This window comes from Saccopteryx leptura, chromosome 9 (assembly GCF_036850995.1).
Source record: "Saccopteryx leptura isolate mSacLep1 chromosome 9, mSacLep1_pri_phased_curated, whole genome shotgun sequence".
NCBI lineage: Eukaryota > Metazoa > Chordata > Mammalia > Chiroptera > Emballonuridae > Saccopteryx > Saccopteryx leptura.
Genome location: NC_089511.1, coordinates 47,806,591 through 47,829,113, shown reverse-complemented (window position 1 = coordinate 47,829,113; position 22,523 = coordinate 47,806,591). Strand labels below are relative to the sequence as shown.

At 42.6% G+C, this 22,523-nt stretch overlaps 2 protein-coding genes across 3 annotated transcripts in view; both read left to right on the top strand.

Moving 5' to 3' along the window:
• Nucleotides 1-22,523, top strand: part of LOC136381357 (interferon-induced protein with tetratricopeptide repeats 1B-like) — a 34,406-nt gene that overhangs the window by 3,822 nt on the left and 8,061 nt on the right. The window contains exon 1 of one of the 2 annotated variants that reach the window (XM_066349981.1): nucleotides 435-534. The exons of the other annotated variant lie outside the window; for it this stretch is intronic. Within the exon in view, the coding sequence (XP_066206078.1) occupies nucleotides 530-534 (5 nt within the window). The 5' untranslated portion in view covers nucleotides 435-529. Of the gene's footprint in view, nucleotides 1-434; nucleotides 535-22,523 lie in introns of those variants that run through there. 2 annotated transcript variants of the gene reach the window in all.
• Nucleotides 401-10,192, top strand: IFIT3 (interferon induced protein with tetratricopeptide repeats 3). Its single transcript, XM_066349980.1, has 2 exons — nucleotides 401-534; nucleotides 8,207-10,192. Exons 1-2 carry the CDS (start codon nucleotides 530-532, stop codon nucleotides 9,663-9,665), a joined length of 1,464 nt encoding a protein of 487 aa, XP_066206077.1. The 5' UTR covers nucleotides 401-529; the 3' UTR covers nucleotides 9,666-10,192.

Here is a 22,523-nt window from a genome sequence, read left to right as displayed (position 1 = left end):
CCGTGTATGTTGGAATCCATGGGAGTCCGAAGAGAACAGTGTAGCAGGCTTTATTGAAAGGAAGAAAGGAACCCTGCCGGGCTGACTCGCAAGGGAGAGTCGTGCCAGGCACAGCTGGGACCTGGGTTTTAAGGGTTTTGGGGAGGAGGAGTGGGAAGGTCGTGAGGCTTTCAATCATCCAGGACTTCTGGGCTTGTGACATCAGACATTCCTTTGCAGTTGGTCATCTGCCTGCAAGCCCTAAACAGACGTTCTGGCAGAGTTAGAGAAATGAAACCCAGGAGTGTAGAACAACATTTCCAGCCAGGAATGATCTCAGCTCGCACATCTTTAGTTTCGTTTCTCCCGGACAGAAATCATGAAAGCATCGCATTGGTTTCATTTTCCTTTCTACTCCATAAAAGCACAGACCTAATCGCTGGTGCTGGTAGGGGGTGGAAACCTCTTCAGCACTTGGCTTGCAATCCACAAGCAGAACAGAAAATCAGCCTGGACCCTAGCTTTTTAGAATTACAGGGAAACCGCCATCATGAGGTAACTATGCCTTGTTTCTCTGATAGGAGGTGGAGCATTTCTCACAAATCTTGTTCTAGTATGCAACTTTCGGAATTATCCTGATTCATTGTTTGCTTAGAGATTAAAGATACATGTCTCTTAACTTGATCATAAATCTCTCTTACCAGTTCATAGGTTTTTATTTCTGTGGCTCTTTCTGTTGTGGTGGTTGTGGTTCTTACAAAAGTATGTTTACTTCTCAGCAAATGCTCTAATGACTGTTTCAGAATTGTAAACCTCCAGTCCTGTGGTTACCTCTGCCTTGCAGTTCATTCCTTCAGAATTGAAAGTGTCTTCTTATTGAGGTGCCAGACCTTCTCAGGGAACAGGGAGAAATTGTGGCAGAATTTCAAACTGTGCTGTACGTTGCCAGATGTCGTAACCAACCTATTAGAATGCAAATGACTGGGTTTGCTTTCTGAAATCTTGACCAGAAGTAATGCCTAGGGGAAAGAATACAAATTTAAAGAGGACCACGGGTACTTTCTAAGCACATCAAATGCTCCTGGCTTTGTATGTGCGTAAATGTGAGTGGAGGAAGCCCAAAGTGGGTTGCTAGTGGGAGGGATGGAAAGGATGTTGACATAAAGCAAGGCTTGCCCATTTCAGGGCTATTTCAGGTATGAGAAACTAATAATTTGAAATCACTTTTCCAAAAATGACACCTTCTGGGACTTTTATTATTCATAGTGTGGTATGAGTCTAACACCTCCAAGTGGTTGTTATAAAGGCAGCATCCTACCAACTGCATTCAGAAGTACATTTCAATAAGATTCTCGGGTGATTCAGTCCATGTGCACTTAACAGTGTGAGAAGCACTGCTCTGCAGAGTTCCTTGGCTCACTTTTTTTTTTCAATATAGAGTTGGGCTTTTTTTTTTATAACAAATGTTATTTTTTTATTTATTAATTTTAGAGAGGAAAGAGAGTGAGAGAAGGGAGGGAGGAGCAGGAAGCAACTCCCATATGTGCCTTGACCAGGTAAGACCAGGGTTTCGAACCAGCCACCTCAGCTCTCCAGGTCGACACTTTATCCATTGTGCCACCACAGGTCAGGCCCTTGGTTCACTTTTTTTTTTGTATTTTTCAGAAGTTGGAAATGGGGAGGCAGTCAGACAGACTACCGCATGCGCCCGACTGGGATCCACCCAGCATGCCCACCAGGGGGCAATGCTCTGCCCATCTGGGGCATTGCTCTGTTGTAACCAGAGCCATTCTAGTGCCTGAGGCAGAGGCCATGAAGCCATCCTCAGCGCCCGGGCCAACTTTGCTCCAATGGAGCCTCGGCTGCGGGAGGGGAAGAGAGAGACAGAGATGAAGGAGAGGGGGAGGGGTGGAGAAGCAGATGGGCGCTTCTCCTATGTGCCCTGGCCGGGAATCGAACCCAGGATTCCTGCATGCCAGGCCAACACTCTACCACTGAGCCAACCAGCCAGGGCCTGGTTCACTTTTTGAAGGGACGAGCTCTTTGGGTTGTGCCTGTTCTGCCCAAATAACTGAACATGGGTTCTGCCTATCCCTTCGCACAGTCAGCTGGTGCATAACCAGAGCATCTTTGGTACACGCTGCCTCAGAGATTTCCCTGGAAACTCCTATTCTTACCATTTAAACAGGGTATCTCTCTGAAAATTTCAAGATTTTTCTGTAGTAATGGCTTTGACTGAGCCCTGGCAAGAGATGAGGCATCTATGCTGGGGTTTGTGGGCAGTGCTAACAGGCTGTCTGTCACCTCCAGGTAGGTGAGCAGGGGGAGGAAGGACTGTACATGGATTGATTCGGGCTGTTTCCTAAGAAGTTGCAGTGCTGCCTTTATCTGTTTTGCTCCACAAAACTTCATGGCTGCAGTTTGAGGCCATGCAATATCTCTTCCTGGGCCAGAGGGACTCAACCTCCCCAATGTTTCTGTTAGATAATCAGTCTCCAGGTAGGAAGGTGTACGGCCAGTAGTCACGGCCGTCGTGGCCATGCACATGCAGGTTCTCATTGTATTCGGGCAGACAGTAAAGAAACAGTGGAGCCAAAAACTGGTGGGCCATTCCTTTATTCAAGACTCACACTGGCCGACGAGCAAACACATACACAGGGCTCACAAAACCACTGACACATTATCCAGTTCCACAACCAGGAGAATCTTCTCCGGTTCCTCCTAGAATCAAAGGCGTCACCAGTCCCAAAGCCCCTCACCTCTGGTTCCCCATCTGCCATCAGGGCTTCTTACTCTGCAAAACTGGCTTCTCTCTCTTTTCTGCCATCTTGGCTTCTTTCTTCTCCTCCTCTTTCCTCTCCTTTTTTTTTAAAACTTTTCTGGCATGGTCTGACCAGGCGGTGGCGCAGTGGATAGAGCGTCGGACTGGGATGCGGAAGACCCAGGTTCGAGACCCCAAGGTCGCCAGCTTGAGCGCGGGCTCATCTGGTTTGAGCAGATGAGCTTGGACCAGCTTGGACCCAAAATTCACCAGCTTGGACCCAAGGTCGGTGGCTCAAGCAAGGGGTTACTCGGTCCGCTGAAGGCCCATGGTCAAGGCACATATGAGAAAGCAATCAATGAACAACTAAGGTGTCGCAACGAGAAACTAATGATCGATGCTTCTCATCTCTCTGTTCCTGTCTGTCTGTCCCTGTCTATCCCTCACTCTGACTCTCTCTGTCTCTGTAAAAAAAAACAAAAACTTTTCTGGCATGAAAACCTCTCCTCCAACAACATTAGCATAACAATGGCCCTTCCCAAGCAGGAAGGTAATTAGCAATTTCACAGATCACATACCTGGCACTGCCCAGTGCCATTTTTAACAGTAAAAGTGAGCAAACTCAACACAAATTTTACAAACTCATTTGCCCAACAGAAGGGCAGTTAGCTCCCTATATTTAGCCTGCACGTGGACATTCTTTGTTTTTAGATTCCACATATAAGTGATAACATGCAGTATTTCTCTTTCTCTGTCTGGCTTATTCCTCTTAACATGTCCTCAAGGTCCATCAGTGATATCGTAAATGGCAGGATTCTTTTCTTTTTTATGATTGAATAATAGTGGTCAGAAAAATGCTTACTATGGTTTTGCTCTGCTTAAGTTTTATTAAGACTTGTTCTGTGGCCCAACATATGGTCTATGCTGGGAAATGTTCCATGTGTGCTTGAGAAGAGTGTGTGTTCTGCTGCTGTTGGATGGAATGTTCTATAAATGTTTAAATTTATCTGGTTTAATCTGTTGTTTAAGCCCAGTGTTTCTTTATTGATTTTTCTGTCTGGTGATTTATCCAGTGTCAAAAAGGGGTATTTAAGTTCACTGCTATTATTGTATTGCTGTATATTTTTAGGTGTGTGTGTGCAGATATTTGCAAATATTATATCCTTTTATTGGATTGACTCCTTTATTATTATATAATGACCTTCTTTGCTTCTTGCTACAGTTTTGGGCTTAAAGTTAATTTTGCCCAATGTAAGTATAGCTACCCCTGCTTTCTTTTGGTTTGTATAGAATATATTTTCCCGTCCCCTTTCAGTCTGTGGGTATTTTTAAAGCTAAAGACAGCATATAGCTGGGTGTTATTTCTTTATCTATCTATTCAGCCACTATATCTTTTGATTGGAGGATTTAAACTATTGCCAGTGATAACAAAAATGCTTCCTTTTTCTTTTTTTTAATAAATCTTGGTAAGAATAGATGGCTGGTGTCTTTTGGGATGAAATTTCTCCCAGTGTCATTGTATTACAAATAAGTTGGCAGCTCTATTTGGTTCATAACTTTTTTCTGAAATTGTGCTAGTCTTTGAAATAAAAAAATATAGACAACACTTGGCTTAATGATTTCTGGAAGTTCTTTCCAATCTTAAGGTGCTAAGTACCTACTGGTGAGAAAGGAGGAGCACAAACTCGGTTATCACACTCCAAGCCCTAGGCAGCCTGACCAGGCGGTGGTGCAGTGGATAGAGCGTCGGATTGGGATGTGGAGGACCCAGGTTCGAGACCCCAAGGTTGCCAGCTTGAGCGCAGGTTTATCTGGTTTGAGCAAGGCTCACCAACTTGAGCCCAAGGTCGCTGGTTCGAGCAAGGGGTCACTTGGTCTGCTGTAGCCCCCTGGTCAAGGCACATATGAGAAATCAATTAATGAACAACTAAGGAGCCACAACAAAGAATTGATGCTTCTCATCTCTCTCCCTTCCTGTCTGTCCCTATCTATCCCTCTCTCTGTCTCTCTCCATCTCTGCCACCAAAAAAAAAAAAAAAAAAAGCCCTAGGCAAAGACAGATGGGAGAACACACTTTGACAACTGTGTAACTTACTTAGCAATGAGTAAGACAATCCCCTGTAATCGTGTATCAATGCTGTTTGTTTCTCAAACAGCTACTTCAACCAGACTGAAACCAAACTTTCATGGGTCTGTGTGTGACTGTAGAGAACTGGTGTAGAAGAAGGAAAGAGAACTACCGTATTTCCCCATGTATAAGATGCTCCCATGTACAAGACGCATCTTAATTTTGGGGCCCAAAATTTGAAAAAAAACAAGTGTGAAAAAGTGGGAAATGCAAGTAAAAAAAATCTACAACAATGAGTGCAAAACCAAGTGTGAGAAAGCAGGAGATGCAAGTAAAAAAATCTACAACCACTGTATAAGGCATACCCAGTTTTTAGACCCCAAATTTTTTGGAAAATGTGCACCTTATACATGGGAAAATACTATAAATAACAGAGCATGGTGACAAACATCCCTGACTTTTCACTTCTTTTCATGGCTCCTTCTAAGAATATTATGAGCTCCGGGGGGTAGACTGGGTCAGGATAATCTTTATGCTTCTTAGTATTCCCCAAAACTAGTAAGACACAAAAGATAGCCCTATAAAGGGTCATTGGATGGCTAAATAAAACTGATTCCTCAGAATGTGTGAGGACTGAGCCCTGAGTTAGTAAGTGAGCAGGACCAGAGGGATCCCAGTTCCTCTCACTGCTCTGTCCAGTGGTGGGATTCAAATAATTTAACAACCAGTTCTCTGCCCCAATGACCATTTTAAGTATAAAAAAATATACCAATAGGTAGTTTATTATTTTATGCATTTAATACTTAAATAAGAACTATAAAAGAGTTACACAAAACTAGATTATAAGTTTTAAAATATTAATGAAAGAATATTAATACCTGACAAAAAACAATAAAAGTATTACTTAAGATATTTAAAAAAAAAAGATATTTCCATATTGCTTCTTGATTGGCAATATGGATGGAATAAACATTACTACAGGCACTTAGAATACACTGTTGAACAGATGAACGTTAAAAAAGAGTAAAGAATGTAAATTTGCGATTTCCACATTGGGCAGCTGCCCAGGCACCCTCCTTAGAGAGAACCCTGATTACAAGTGCCATTTTAACAAGCTGTTTGCTGAACTCAACAAAAAATTAGGTAGCGGTTCTGTCGAATCAATGCGAACCAGCTGAATCCCACCACTGGCTCCATCTCATCCACCTTACCTCACTCACACAGTGGAAGTGATGTGATTAGTGCAGTGGTTCCCAAATTTTTTGAAGTCGGGGCGCATTTAAAATCCTACAAATAATTGTAGGCACACTATATACAGATTTCTGAGAAATATGTTATAATAATTAAGTCAAATATTAAAGAAAAATATATAAAGTCCAAGCATGCTTTTATGGTAATTAAATAAAATAAATACAACAAAATTAAGTTTATTCTGACATTAAAAAACATTTTTATGTTACATTATTTGAGTTATGCTTTTTAGAATTCGTAAAAGAGAGGGGTTAAAAAATTTAAAAAATGACAAAAAAGTTATCTTTTTATTATATAGATACATTCTTAGTAAGATTTAGTAAATTCGGCAGGTCCCGGTGTGAAAATGTTAAGTTTTTTCATTCTTGTGTTTATGAGAAACATGAGCCTGATGTGTCCTGGCGATTTCTTCAATGTTTGGGCATATATTTGAAAGGCAAACTCTCATTTCCTCGTCAATACATTGAAGAATTCCTCTCTTTTTTTTCTTAATTGTGTTGAGTGCAGAAAACCCCCACCATACATATCATCTTAACTTTACACCAAACAAAGGATAGAAGAAACTTGCCTCCAGTCTTTCCGGGGAATGTGGGGGGTAGTGTAAACAATCCAGCACCACAGCTTAACCTCCTTTTTGAACCTAATCAAGCAAATGAGGTGGAGGGTTGGGCAGACTGTCAGTTTACAGCCAATTTCCCACTTCTGTGTCTCCAAAAATCTAAACTCCAAAAACCCTGTTGGTTTTTTGGCCCCAGCAGGCACATATTTCTCTGGAATACCATAGGGCGCACCTGGAAATCTTCTAGGGTGCACACTTTGAGAACCACTGTTTTAGTGGGTTCTTGCACAAACCATAACTATAGAAAGGTGAGTCCAGGAAGCAAGAGGGAAGTACCTGCCCTCCTAAGAAAACTTAGGAAGTGTATTAGTCAGGGTTCTCCAGAAAAACTGAACCAACAGTGGATATATAGACATGTTGCTGGTTGATATCAGGCCCAACCCACAAAGGCTGGGAAAAGTCAGCAGGCTAAAGGCTGTTCCAGGCTCATCCATTTTTTTTTTCTGGCCAAGAAGTAAACTGTTTTGAGCACCACTATGGCGGACATTCAGTCAGGCAACTGCAGAACTCAGACTTCACTGAAAGCTGGTTTCCTTCAGCTTTTAGTTAAGGTGAATGGAGGATGGAGAGTTCACTGGCTCTGGCTGGCACGGTGGCCATCACCCTTCCTTCGATCGAAAGTAGGCAGGCGCAAGAAATGGGCTCACAGCATTTGTGCATTTGTAGCAGGGAAACCAAACTGGATCTTCAACTTTATGCCCGTTTCTTGTAAGGGGAAAAGCTTTGTACACTTGAACACATTTTGGTTTTCCTCATTGAGAATTTTAATGTTCTTTTGTATTATTTCTACCTTATTTGTAAACATTCATTTTTACCTGCCTTTTTTTATATTGCTTTTAAAAAATATTTATATATAAAGATTCCCACCTAATGCAGCTATATACACAAACATACATGCTTGTATGTGTATACCCATGTGTGTGTGCTTGTGTGTGTGTGAATAGATAGATAGATAGATAGATAGATAGATAGATAGATAGATAGATAGATGATAGATATGTATATAATGAACTAGAGAGAGGTATTTATTATGAGTATTTGGCTCATGTGATTATGGAAGCTGAGACATGCTATGATCTGCTGTCTGTAAGCTGCAGACACAGAAAAGCCAACAGTGTAATTCCCATCTGAGTCCAAAAACCCGAGAACTGAAGGGCCAGTGGTGTAAGTGCCAGCCCGAGTCCAAAATCCTGAGAACCAGGAGTGGCAACAGTCTGAGTTCCAGTCTGAGAGATCGTTCCAGCCCAAACAGCAAGGCAGAGAGAGCAAGTTCACCCTTCCTCAGCCGTTTTTTCTTTTCTTTTTCTCAGGCCCTCAACAGATTGGATGTTGGGGAGGACAGCCTGCTTTACTCGGTCTACTGGTTCAAATGCTAGGCTCACAGATATGCCCAGAACTAGTGTTTAGCTAGATTTCTGGGCATCCCATGGCCCAGTCAAGTTGACACACACAGTTAACCTGTGATTGCATCCCAGGGAACAGTGCTTGGCAGGTGACCATCACAGTGACCATGTTATTTTCTCCACAGTGAGGTCAACAAGAACTCTCTGGAGAAAATCCTTCCACAGCTGAAGTGCCATTTCACGTGGAACTTACTTAAGGAAGAACATGTCTCACATGATCTAAAAGATAGAGTGTCTAATCAGATTGAATTTTTAAACACTAAGTTCAAAGCTACAATGTACAACTTGTTGGCCTACATAAAACACCTAGATGGCCAAAACGAGGAGGCACTGGAATGCTTACAGCAAGCGGAAGACTCTATCCAGCGAGAGCACGCTGACCAAGCAGAAATCCGAAGCCTGGTCACCTGGGGAAACTACGCCTGGGTCTACTATCACATGGGCAGACTCTCCGAAGCGCAGGCTTACGTAGACAAGGTCAAACGAGTGTGCGAGAAGTTTTCAAATCCCTACAGTATTGAGTGTCCTGAGCTCGACTGTGAAGAAGGGTGGACACTGCTACAGTGCGGAGCCAAAAGGAATGAGAGGGCGAAGGTGTGTTTTGAGAAGGCTCTAGAAGAGAAACCCAACAACCCCGAGTTCTTCTCCGGGCTGGCAATTGCAATATCTGGTCTGGATGATAAGCCACAGAAGCAGTTCCCTGCCAGTGTCCTGAAGCAGGCCATTGAGCTCAACCCTGACAATCAGTATATCAAAGTCCTCTTGGCCCTGAAATTGCAAAAGATGAATAAAGAAGAGGAAGGAGAGCCACTGGTGGTAGAGGCCCTGGAGAAAGCTTCTTGCCAAGCAGATGTTCTTCGTAGTGCCGCCTATTTTTACCAAAAAAAGGGTGATCTGGACAAAGCTATTGAACTTTTTAAAAAGGCATTGGAGTCCCTGCCAAACAATGCCTACATCTATCACCAGATCGCGTGCTGCTACAGGGCAAAGAAAAAACAAATTCAGAACACGGACCACTCTGAAGCGAGTAGGGACAGTGAGAAGACTGAAGAAACAAGGAAATGTGCTATGGACTATATAAATAAAGCTATTGAGAAGGGACTAAATCCTCTGTATGCATATTCTGATTCTCCTGACCTGGAAGCAGAAGAATGTTATCAGGGATCTTTCAATAAGGAGCACCCCCAGGCTGAGGGGAAACAACTCCCCCAGCGCTATTCCAACTCTCAGGAGTGTCCGGGGAAGTGTGAAGACACTCCCATCCTAGATCATTTAAAGGATTTGACCGTAAGCACAAAATCGACTGAGACGGAAAAGGTAAAGTACCAACTACAGAACGGAGCTGAAAATCAACTTCCACAAAATGCACCAAATTTTTGGTACCTCCAAGGCTTAACTCACAAGCTGAATGGAGATCTGCTGCGAGCAGCCGAATGTTTTGAGAAGGAACTGGGCTGCCTGCTAAAGAACAGCCCTTCAGGCATAAGCAGCTTTTTCCTGCCAGAGTCCGAGCTTGAAGAAGACCGTGAGGAAGGGGGCCCGGGGGTAGACAGCTCCACTCTCAGTGAGCTCCTGGACCCCTGAGCTGAAACACAGAGGAGGGACACAAAGAGGAGGAGGCCTGGAATGGTCACGAGGGGGAGAAGGGTGGGCGGCAGGAGTTCCCCAGTCGGAGATTGTCTGGCATGTGACTTTAAGGTACCTTGCTAGAGAGTTGTTTTCTCATGTCTGTCTTGCTGGTTCCATACCAGCCACACAAAGTTGTGTAGTCTGTAGGTCTTTTAATGAATGACAACTAGGAACAATGCTTCGGACCTGCCTGATGTGATTAGTTCTCAGTTTGCACTCTGTTCACCAGAAATCCCCCATTTCTGCCCTTCTTGCTAAAGGTCATCCCTAGTGACTATCCACCAGCAAAATATCACATCTTTCATCCCTTTACTATTTAACCTTCTGGAAGAATAGCTTTTGACTAACCCTGTAATATTCTTTAAGTGCTTTTCTTGACTTCAGCCATATATATATATATATATATATATATATGTATTCTTGAAAGTGATGCTACAATAAACATGTATTGTTGATTGTAATGTTACAATAAATTTTTAAAATTCCACTCATGATAGAAGTAATTTTGTGGTTTGCATGTGTGACTAAGAGTGATATTAATCCCCAAAGTTTCTCTTGTCAGAGATGGTGGGTAATTGCTGCAGCCAGGCCAAGCTATTCCCAACATGTCGTCCATTTTAGCTCCTCTTTAGAACTGACACTCTCACCCTGTGGCCAGCGCATCTCAGGGATACGGAACTACATACTTATGACTCACCTTGCAGTTCCGGAGCCTCACCTGAGCCCAGTGCCCAGTCAGTAGCTGCTGCTGTAGACTAGGGTTCCTGTACACCCAGGAATACCTTGGAAGTTGCCTCCCTGCTAAATACCATTTCACAGTTCCCTCCACCCCCATCCCCACACACCATTGATTATGGAGAAACATTGGCTGCAATTTGAGATCATAAACATAAGAGTTTTGATGTCCCTGGTCCTTTTTCTCTGCTAAATTATGTGGAAACATACCCGCAACTGGGATCTACCAGGAGATAGACCCTTTCCCAGGTATGCCCTAGATTAATGCTGTGTCCTCAGCCAGTGTTCCCAGGGTCTGGGAATCTAAGGGCAGCTGTTTGTGTAGGAGGGTCACAAAAAGGGAATCCTCACAAGAAACGGGATAGATTGGAGAGGGATCCACACTTTGCACATCTCCTGTGCTCTGCCAGATGTAGTTAGCATTTCCTAACAGCTGTTGCATTGTTTTTTCCAATGAGAAGTCTAAGATGTCAGCATCAGAAGTCCCCCAAGACAGTCTTTGGGTCTGGTGGGTTTCACAGAAAGGACTCTCAGGCTTCAACACAGAGTCATGCTCACAGCTGAGACTTATGACAGCAAAAAGATACAAAGCAAAATCAGCACAGAAAAAGGTGCCTAAATCCAAGAATAAAGAAATGAAGTGCAGACCCTGGCAGGTTTGCTCAGTGGATGGAGTGTCGGCCCAGTGTGCAGACGTCCTGGGTTCCATCTCCTGCCAGGGCACACATGAGAAGCGACCATCTGCTTCTCTCCACTACCTCTCCCTCTTCTCTCTCTCTCTTCTCCTCTTGCAGCCAGTGGCTTGATTGGTTTGAGTGTAGGCTTTGGGTGCTGAGGACAGTTCGGTTGATTCAAACATTGTCCCCAGATAGGGGTTACCGGGTGGATCCTGGTCATGGGCACATGTGGGAGTTTGTCTCTCTATCTCCTCTCCTCTCACTTAAAAAGAAAGAAAGGAGGAATGGAGAAAGGAGGAATGGAGGAAGAAGGAAAGGAAGAGAGGGAGGGAGGGAAGGACGGAGAGAAAGAGAAAGAAGAGAAAGAAGAAATGAGGTGCAAGTTTCCCAGAGACTCTCAGTAGAATCATACAGGATTTCCTTGATTCATCCAGCATCAAATTGTGACAACTTTTATGAAGCTAATCAGAGACTCCAAGGTCAATGGTTTCGCCGGGACTAGTTGCATAGGGACCTTCCACTTAGCACATACCAAAATTCCAGACTCCCAGAAGAAAAGCAGGTGTCAGCATTAATCACATCATTTGCACAAACAATAACCATGCTTATTGGTTAAAAAATGGTGGGAACACTCCAAAAATTTAAGTTCCCAGATGTCAACTAAGGACCAACCTTGCAAGCAGGCCTTTCTAAGGATCACAGACTCTGGCCTAATGCTCTTCTGCCCAGCCCAGCCCCGTGGTCCTTTCCTAAGGTATCTGAACACAAAGGATTATCAGTAGGGTCCCACATGTCAGGGAGAGACCTTACAGTATTGGCCTCAGTTATGCCCTTTTGGGGTTCTGGATTCAGTCTTTTACTAATTAATAAGGTCTATATTGAAAGTCTGGGTCACTTACTCCTTAAGTTCCTGTGCTATCCTTTTTCCCTGGTGGCACAGCACAGCTCTGGCCAATGAGCTGAGCTGGCTGCACTCCTGGGCTGAAGCATTATTCCTGTCATCATAGGCGCACATAGCAGTACAGTCTCAGAAGGCACCCATGTGTTCCCCTGGAAACAGAGTTTACAATTGTTTAGCTATCCCAAGCAGGACATACCTTAGGCAGGCAGTGCAGGGTAACAGGCTTTCCAGGTGTGGCCTTCCACTGTAAGGCTTCCCGCCCTGGGGTTTTCAGACCAGTCCAGAAGATTCAGTTGAGTCCCTGGTTTTAGAAGAACTGCCAGACAGTTAGCTTGAAGCATGTGTTCTTCCCTGATACCAGTTCATCTGCCTCAGGAGTGAAGAGGATGTTGAGGGTTTCTGGGTGGAGAGTTCGGGACCTGGCCCCCACCCTGCCACCCCATTGCTGTCCCCTGTGCTCACTGGCTCAGCAGTCTGAATTCAAAGCACTAGCACAGGTTGCAAAGGTAGAATCGGAGATTTTCTTCAGAAAGAAAGGAGAGGCCCTGGCCGGTTGGCTCAGCGGTAGAGCGTCGGCCTGGCGTGCAGGGGTCCCGGGTTCGATTCCCGGCCAGGGCACACAGGAGAAGCGCCTATCTGCTTCTCCACCCCTCCCCTTCTCCTTCCTCTCTGTCTCTCTCTTCCCCTCCTGCAGCCGAGGCTCCATTGGAGCAAAGATGGCCCGGGCACTGGGGATGGCTCCTTGGCCTCTGCCCCAGGCGCTAGAGTGGCTCTGGTTGTGATGGAGCGATGCCCCGGAGGGGCAGAGCATCGCCCCCTGGTGGGCAGAGCGTCGCCCCTGGTGGGCGTGCCGGGTGGATCCCGGTCGGGCGCATGCGGGAGTCTGTCTGACTGTCTCTCTCCGTTTCCAGCTTCAGAAAAATACAAAAAAAAAAAAAAAAGAAAAAAGAAAAAAAAAGAAAGGAGAACTTCCAGGAACAATTCTGAAACACAAAGATCATTAGTGCCCTCCCCTCCCGTGGGCCTTCCCGGGATGCTGTTTTTCTTTTTCTTCATTGTTACAAATCAGAGTCATAACTTTTCATTGTTTCCCTTCAATTATCCCCTATTCTCTTTTACCCAGACTTTTCCATTTGACAGGCTATATACAAGAGGGACAGAAGTGTTTTCATAGAAAAACATTTTATACAACTTAGCCAGAAAGAGGCATCATGTTTAGGGATGAGCACAAAGTCCTGAATTTTTAAAATTTTTCAAAATGCATTTACATTACTCGCCACCCCTCCATCCTGATCATTTATATGGTGAGCCCAGAAAAGAGTGACTGTTTCCTGGGGTCATTTGCATTTAACAATCAGACCGCATAGCTTACTGAGACGTGTATACTAAGACCAAGGTAAGGGATGTGGAGTCAGGTTCTCCAGCCAGTCTTGCAGATTGCAGTATCTGGAAAAGTTAAAAAGAGCAAGTCAAAGGCAGTGGGAGAGCCTGGAGAGGGGTCAGATGAAATCTGCCAGGAGCGGGAGGAGAGGGTCACACGCCCTGGAATGTATCCTCTCCCACCTTGCAGCTTTCAACAAGAATCACTGGTTAGCCTGACCTGTGGTGGCGCAGTGGATAAAGCGTTGACCTGGAATGCTGAGGTTGCCGGTTCAAAACCCTGGGCTTGCCCGGTCAAGGCACATATGGGAGTTGAAGCTTCCTGCTCCTCCCCCCTTCTCTCTTCTCTCTCTCTCAATCTCTCTCTCTCTCTCTCCTCTAAAATGAATAAATAAATAAAAATTTAAAAAGAATCACTGGTTAGAAACGCAACTACCCTCTGTATCATGGAGCTTCTTTTGAGCTTAAAGCAATTGAGAAAAAGCAGACACAGGATGAGCTCTTGACCCTCCTCATCTGTCTGAAAGCAGAAGATAAACTCCTCGTGTAAATGTGCCCCCACCTCAGTTCCTGTACCAAGAAGGGATAACAGTCTTCTTACCAGAGAGGAGATCACACCAAAAAGAATATACACAAACAAACCTTATCTTCCTAGCTCTTATCCTCCATTCATTTCCCCCATGTACTTACCCTCCCACAGTTTGCAGCCCCACCGAGCTCAAAGTCCCTTCCCTTTGTCTTGTCACTTTTCTACAAATATATTGTCCTTTTGTTAAGATGCTATATAACAGGGGTCCCCAAACTTTTTACACAGGGGGCCAGTTCACTGTCCCTCAGACCGTTGGAGGGCCGGACTATAAAAAAAAACTATGAACAAATCCCTATGCACACTGCACATATCTTATTTTAAAGTAAAAAAAAACAAAACAGGAACAAATACAATATTTAAAATAAAGAACAAGTAAATTTAAATCAACAAACTGACCAATATTTCAATGGGAACTATGCTCCTCTCATTGACCATCAATGAAAGAGGTGCCCCTTCCGGAAGTGCACCGGGGGCCAGATAAACGGCCTCAGGGGGCTGCATGCAGCCCGCGGGCCGTAGTTTGGGGACCCCTGGTATATAAGCCCAAGTTCTAACCATCCCTTTGAGTTACTCATCACTGGGTACCTCTAGGAGTATGCATGATGCACATGTTATTGAACTTCTGTTTTTCTTTTGTTAATATGTTTTTGTCAGTCTAATTTGTACGGCCCCCTCAAAGAACCTAAGATGGATAGAGGAAAATGATATTTTTCCCTTCTCTACAGTAAGAGAGAGAGAGAGAGAGAGCTGATCTGCTATTATAATTCAGATGGTCAATCAGAGAAATGTTCTTTTCTGTGGGCGATTGTTTGTGATCCAGAAGTTGTTCCAGAAGTCGCACTGGCATCCATGATGTTTTTATAAATTAGGGCTCCACAGAGGGGGGTCCTACATGTGCAAAGTCCCGGAGTCAGGGTTCTAATTACTGAGCCCTCTTTCAGATCAACATAAGCAAGGAAGGCTGAAACAGACTGATGGCAGTCCGCCCCAGGTCTCAGCTTGGAGTCAGGTCCAGGCAGTTAGGATCTGTGAATCCCAGATTTCAAAAGAGGCAGCTGCTTTTCTTCCAGCAGCAGCAAAGCCTACATGAGGCTGGGCAGGCCAGCCATTGCCGGGGTCCAGCCCCGGGGGGGATCCAGGGGTCCCACAGGAAGAGACGGCGTCGGCGAAATTCGAGTGAGAGAGCCGAATTCTTTTCTTTCTCTTTATTCTCTTGTTAGCATTTACTGCCAGGCATCTCCCCCAAATGCTAGTACAGCTCCTTTTTTATACACACACACCAAGTTACAATTACATGGTATTAATCATTGCTTCTGTTTCACTATGTTTACATGTTTCCAGATAACAGTTAGTTTACATCTGTAAACTACAGATCAGGTGGTAAATCATTCAAAGTACAACTAAAAAATAACTTGAATAGCGATAACATCGGTAAAAGCTTTTAAAGGATTAGTACTTAACTAATAACTCAACTTTACTGTTGTTGTGAGTCAAGGGGCAGAGAGAGATTAACAGACAAAATCATTAAGGACTAGCAAAGGACCACCGCTTGCTCAGGCAAATGGCCTGGAATTTATGCAGTGTCCTGGCTTTTCTCACAAGATAACAAAAGGCTTGCCCATTAAGAAATTGACATAACATTAAGAGTAACTTTTACTTAAAGATATATAGAGTGCACTCGCAAGATAGCTTAGTAGCAACATAATTTCAGAAGACATTAATTGCTATTGCTTCTATGGATGCCCCCCGCCCCATACCTCTCATTATCAGAAGAAATAATTTTTGGGAAAGTTTATAAATCTCATGAGTGTCTCACTGAGAAAGTCCAGCAACTGCCTTCAGTCATAAAACAATTCTCTTAGCAAAACATCCTTTTCTTGCTGACTGCATTCCTATCCCAGGCCATGCAACAGGCCATTCCATAACACCTTATCTAAGATTCTATTGTCTGGTTAAACTTTATTTATTTACTATATTCATACACTAGCTAAGTTCTGGCTATATTCTTTCTAACATGATTAATAATAAGAAATTCTCCTACAAACTTAACCCTTTACGAGGGATATCATAGCCAGCCTCTTATGTTTATGAGCCCAGTTCAAGGGGCTTACAGGCTTTTCTGTGGAACTTACACCTTCTGTCTCATTTCCAAAGAAATTACTACAAATCTACAGGGAAAGTACGGTACTATTATCCCTGTGCCACAAATAATAGCACACACCCAGAAAAAGAGGGGATATAAGGCCAGATTAATTCAAAAGATTAAAGGGGGAAGTATCGTGTCTTTCCTTGCGGTGACTTTGTCAACCCGCAGCTGTTGGTCTTACTGCGGTGACTCTATCTTCTTTTGCTGTGACTTTGTCAACCAGCAGTTGTGGATCTTCTTCTGCTGTGACCTAGTTAGCCAGCATTAGTGGATCGGCTCCCGACATCTCCCCCTTTTTTATTATTTAAATAAAGCTTTTGTATTTTCACCGTTGTTTCTCTGAGATTGCTGTTTAAGAGTCGGAACATGACTGGAAGGACAAGAAGAGTGATAATTGCCACAGCTATTATTATGCCTATATCAGTAGCCAGAGAGGTCAGGCCATGCATAGAAAACATACTTTTAATGTTTTCAACAAATTGATCAGCTACTTCTGAGGCAGAGACTAAAGAGCCCGAATGTCCTAAGTTTTGTATCTGCTGATGTAATTCCCTCAAATCTAAACTAATATCACTATTATTCCATACACCTAACAAATGATTCTGTACATTATTCCATGCTATGATAGACTGATTATATTCTAAAGGAGTCACACATATCCACCTGAATCCTGCATGGCATCTAAGAGTCATTCTAGCTTTCATAGCTAACAGCTCATTACATATGTGAATAAAAGCCTCCTCTAAAGCATTCACTTTTATTTCTAACTTCCTATCTATAGTCTCCTGTACTGCTAATGCAAGAGATATATTACGAGATAAACTATCCACATGATTTGCAGTGTGAACTGATTGAGCTAAAGCAGTGGTGGAAGCAGCTACAGATTCTATAATAGCAATAAGAGCAGTAGTTCCCAAAATCAATTCTGCAACAAATCGCTTTCCTCAATAGTGAGCAAGCGCTTCAGAAGCAGCCTGTAGTGCATGCAACCCTGGGTCATCATACCAAGGCTGAGACAGACTAACAGGTAACATCACATAAGGTGGCTGCCGCAAAATAAACATAACTTGAGCTTTGGTGTCATATGATAGACAGTTTGTTAAAACACAGCGAGAGCAGGAAATGCTAAATATAGAATTATAAGTACTAACAGAAAGATTACTGTCCATTGTAGCAATCAAGAGTACATAAGGAGCCTGTACACAAGCCTGAACAAAAATATTCTGAACTGGATAAGGGTAAGGCCTAACCAAATATGCTGGTGCAGCAGCTGCAATTAGCTGCCAAAGCTTTGTTTGATACCTGGTGGTTAATTCATCCTGATAAGTCAGCTGTGCAGGTATCCATCCAGCAGACTGCCAACGTGTGACGATTTTATTTAAAGGATTATATTTATCTGACCAACTGTAATCATCTCTCATTTTCTGCACTAATTTTCTATAATCATATTCAGAATAAGGACTAGACCAATCTTGTACAGTGAAATTAACAGCATATGCAGTATAATTCATATAATTGTAATATGCACATTCTTGCCATGGGGGAAAACCAAATCTATTCTCTACAGACCACCAGTAAGGCTCTTGAGTTGCCTTTTTTTGGAGGATAAAGTTTACATGGGTGAAATCCCTTAGGAGGCAATGTAACAGGATTATACTCATGGGTGTCAGGGCCTCCAGGCATTAAAATTGTGAGAGACCATAAGTCTCTTGTAGTGTGTCCAGGTTTATTACTTTTAGGAGAGTCAGTCAAAATAGTCTTAAGTGTAGTAGGAAAACACCCAGAAATCTTGTGAGTATTATTAAACATAAAACATATAGGTACCTTATCCGTTTTTCCATGAAATGAGAAATTTGAATTAGTTTTATGCATAATAAAAGAACTACATGATCCTCCCAAAAACTTAGTATGATTATTAAACACAGGTATATCGTCTCCTCCCCAAGTAACAGGCTTAACTAATGGTGGATTTGGAATATAAGCCCAATAAGATTTGTTTTGTCCAGTAGCCTCAACATTAAGTACCTGAATTGAAAGTACAGCTAGCATAGCAATAAACATATTAACAGGGTTACGATGTATATTTTGTCAATGACAAATTAAATTAGCCCTCTCAGTCAATGCCTTCAACTGGTCCCAGGTTGGTGGGTTGACAGTTCGAGTAGAGTGAATCATCCGTTGACTATGATAGGGAGGTCGTCTAGCTTCCTGTAGTGACAATCGCTGTATCCCTCGAGTAACAGGATTATACAAAGAGTTCCTTGATGGCGTTTGCTGGAAAGTCACTGGTGATGCGGGTGGCACAGAAGTCTCCTTCTGGCTGGGAGGGGGCAGCAGATTTCTAGAAGTCTTAGTGGGATAAATTACTGATTGTCTTTTTAGAAATTGCAGCAGTGGGCAAGCAGGAAGATGAAATAAAACCTGCCCTGTAAAATTACTAAAAGCAATCTGAATTTAGATTCACAAATTTTTGACAAAGCGTGGGACTGTTTTTCATTTCCTGGGGCAATACCTTCCACTGATATTTCTCATAAGGTTGTTTAAAATTTTCTGATGGCAGACTAAATGCAAACCTTCGACAATTCTGTGTAGCTAATGGTATAGTAAAAAAGCAGTCCTGTAAATCTATAACAATTACACTGTAGCCATGAGGCACCGCAACTGGTGAGGGGTTTAAGGGTTCTTATTTACCTATATAAATCATTTCCGTATATCTGGAACTATTTAGAAAAAGACAAAACAGCGTTATTAGCTGGATCAAACAAAAGAGGGTAAAAGTTTGCAGAAGAAACAGGTTCAGCATCTCCTGTAGGATTCCAGCATCTCTCAGCTGTTGAATAATTCTGTATATCAGCATTTAAAAGAAATTTTTTAAAGTAAGAAGCACGATAAAGAAGATTTGCAGGAGTTTCAGTATACGAGTTTTCTATATTCATAAAAACATTTCTACTTCATTAATTAACAGGCAATTTAAAGAACACATTAAAGCTGGAAAACTCTAGTGACTTTCATTATTTTTCTATAGTAAAAAAATCTATACCTTTGTTAGGCAAATCTACTCTGCTTCATGCTCTGCAGCAGCAGCAAGCAGCCTGAAGCTTGAAGCAGTTTAGTCAAAATTAACAAGTTTTTAGGATTTATATTTTATACTATTTAAATTTAAATGAGCACGCTTTACTTATTTCAATTAAAATTATAAATTGGTAGGAATGATATTTTATAATATTAGAGCCGGCATATTCAATTTTTGCATGCAAAGACTTAAAAAATTACATTTAGACAACATTAAACAAAGACCAAACACAAACAAGAATCAGACAAAGTAGACAAATCAGACAGATTAGAAAGAAACCCGGGATTTAGAGATTAGAGTATGGCCTGCTTGATTTTTACACAGGGCAATTTTGACTGGAACATATTGGATAGAAACTAAACAGAACTCTCTCTTGAAAAGTTTCAAGAACGGCCGCTTATGAGATTTTGTTTAGCCATATCCAAACAGGTGTTCCCTTTGCCCTCTTTTCAGGCATAGAACAGGAAAGAAATAAAATGAGTTGAGAGAAAGAGGAGAACAAAAAAACCTGTAATTTTTCCAAACTCTTAAGTCCTTCTATTTACTAAAGAAAATCAGATAATAACACAACTTTAAAACTCATCTCAGTCTTCTAATCATTCTTGACTTCTAATAGCTGCTGCAACCAGCAGCCGGAATCCCTCCATTTCAACCTCCACAAGAGGCTTGCTTCTCATATTTTGCATGGAGGCATGGGTGGTTCAGTGGTAGAATTCCCGCCTGCCATGCGGGAGGCCCGAGTGAGGTCTGAGACAGACCGGAGTTGACAAATGGATTCAGGCTGGCCCCAATTGTTATCGGGGCCTGAGGCTGGCCCCCTTGCCAGTTTCCCTGATTGCTACTTGGATTGCTTGCTAGATTTAAATTATGTGGGGGCTGCCATTCTATTCCTAACTTTGGTCCTAATGGCTGTCCGTTTTTGTGAAATTTAGAATGGCACTGCTTTGCCCAATGAAATCCTTTTAGACAGCGTGGACACAAAGTCTTAGGTAATGGGACATTATTATTAGTATTATTAATTACAGGAGCTGTCCCTTGCACTCCTGGGCCTGCTTGCTCACTCTTGTTAGGGCATTGTCGGCTAAAGTGGCCCGTTTGATTACAAGTAAAGCAAGTAAGACTTCCCTTAGAGGAAGCTTCATTAACAGAAGGCATTTTTCCTTGATACATAGTCTTGATAAATTGAGGATACGTTTCTCCTTTTAAAGCTGCAGCAATAGTTACTCCCTGAACAAAAGCAGGATTTACATCCTGACAGGCTTTGATGAAATCTCCTATCGTTCCTTCTCTCCTCACTGACCACAACATGGCCTGGCAAGTAAAATCAGCATCTTCATAAGCCAACTGTTTAATTATAATATCTCCTGCCGCCTCATCCGAAACAACTCCTCTCACTGCTTGAATCAACCGAGCAACAAACTCCTCATAAGGTTCATCACCTTTCTGTTTTACTCCTACCACAGTAACATCTCCACCAGACGAAGCTGGCAACTTTCTCCAAGCTGATATAGCACAATTATTCACTTGTATCAAAGCTGGTTTAGAAAGTTTTAACTGTTCACTAACATCAGCAAATTCTCCTTCTCCCGTAATCATTTCTCTAATCACAGGATTATGAGTCCTCCGATTCCTAACTGCCTGTTGTTTAGCTTGCTCCTCATATTCAGCTCTCCAAAGGAGATAATTTCCTCCAGATAAACAAGCTTTAGCCACTTGTTCCCAATCATAAGGAGTCATCCAATTATGAGAAACTGTTTCTATCAAAGACATAGTATAAGGAGAGGTGGGTCCATATTGACTGCAAGCCATTTTCAACTCTTTCAATAATTTATAAGAAAGCGGCTCCCATGTAGGATCCTCCTCATCAAATTCACCAGCCACAGCCACAGGGAAACATAATGCCAAATCAGTTTCCCCTTGGTCGCAAGAAGCTTGAATTGCCTTCTGCAACCCTGTTAACCCTGATGATTTTTTCTTTTCATTAACATCTGGTGATTGTACTGGTAGAGGCAAAGACATTTTAATAGCCTTATTTTCATCCTTTTTGTCAGTCTTGGAGGAATATAATATGGGCAAGACTGTTTTTGACTTCCAATCCTCATTATTCCTATTATTTTTAGCTGCCTCATCTTCTAATTCAGCCTCATCTGTTGGAGATAAATGATCTTCACTATCATCCTGATGTTTACTTAATTTTAAAGAGGCCATAGCATGATTTGTAGTATCTTGAGACTGCCTTTTACTTCTAATTAATGGAGTCTCTTCTTTTGGAGGAGCAGTTGCCTTAGAAAGTTTATGCATCTCATGTTCTGGATTTAAGGCATCTTTAATCAAGCTCCATAAAGCAAATGTATCAACTGGGACCTTTTCTGGTCCATGTAGCTCATAATAAAGTTTTAACTCTTCTCCAACTTGAACCCATTCCTCGAAATCAAGCGTTCCCTCATCTGGAAACCATGGAGAACATTTTTGTATGAATTTCATAAAACGAGCTACTTGTTTAGTGGAAACACTAACTCCTTTTAGGGAAAGTGTATACTTAATGACTTTCATAAAGAGTCTTCTTTCTTTAGACTCAGTATGGCCCATGACTTCTCAAAATCTTAAGTTCTGAAATTCTCCACCTATCCTCACCCTGTCTTTCTTACAGGGGGGTCTGCAGCACCCTGAGTGGAGTCCTAGCCGTCCCGAGACAACGAGGGGGGATTACCTGTAGGTCCCTGTATCGGGCGCCAAATGCCGGGGTCCAGCCCCGGGGGGGATCCAGGGGTCCCACAGGAAGAGACGGCGTCGGCGAAATCGAGTGAGAGAGCCGAATTCTTTTCTTTCTCTTTATTCTCTTGTTAGCATTTACTGCCAGGCATCTCCCCCAAATGCTAGTACAGCTCCTTTTTTATACACACACACCAAGTTACAATTACATGGTATTAATCATTGCTTCTGTTTCACTATGTTTACATGTTTCCAGATAACAGTTAGTTTACATCTGTAAACTACAGATCAGGTGGTAAATCATTCAAAGTACAACTAAAAAATAACTTGAATAGCGATAACATCGGTAAAAGCTTTTAAAGGATTAGTACTTAACTAATAACTCAACTTTACTGTTGTTGTGAGTCAAGGGGCAGAGAGAGATTAACAGACAAAATCATTAAGGACTAGCAAAGGACCACCGCTTGCTCAGGCAAATGGCCTGGAATTTATGCAGTGTCCTGGCTTTTCTCACAAGATAACAAAAGGCTTGCCCATTAAGAAATTGACATAACATTAAGAGTAACTTTTACTTAAAGATATATAGAGTGCACTCGCAAG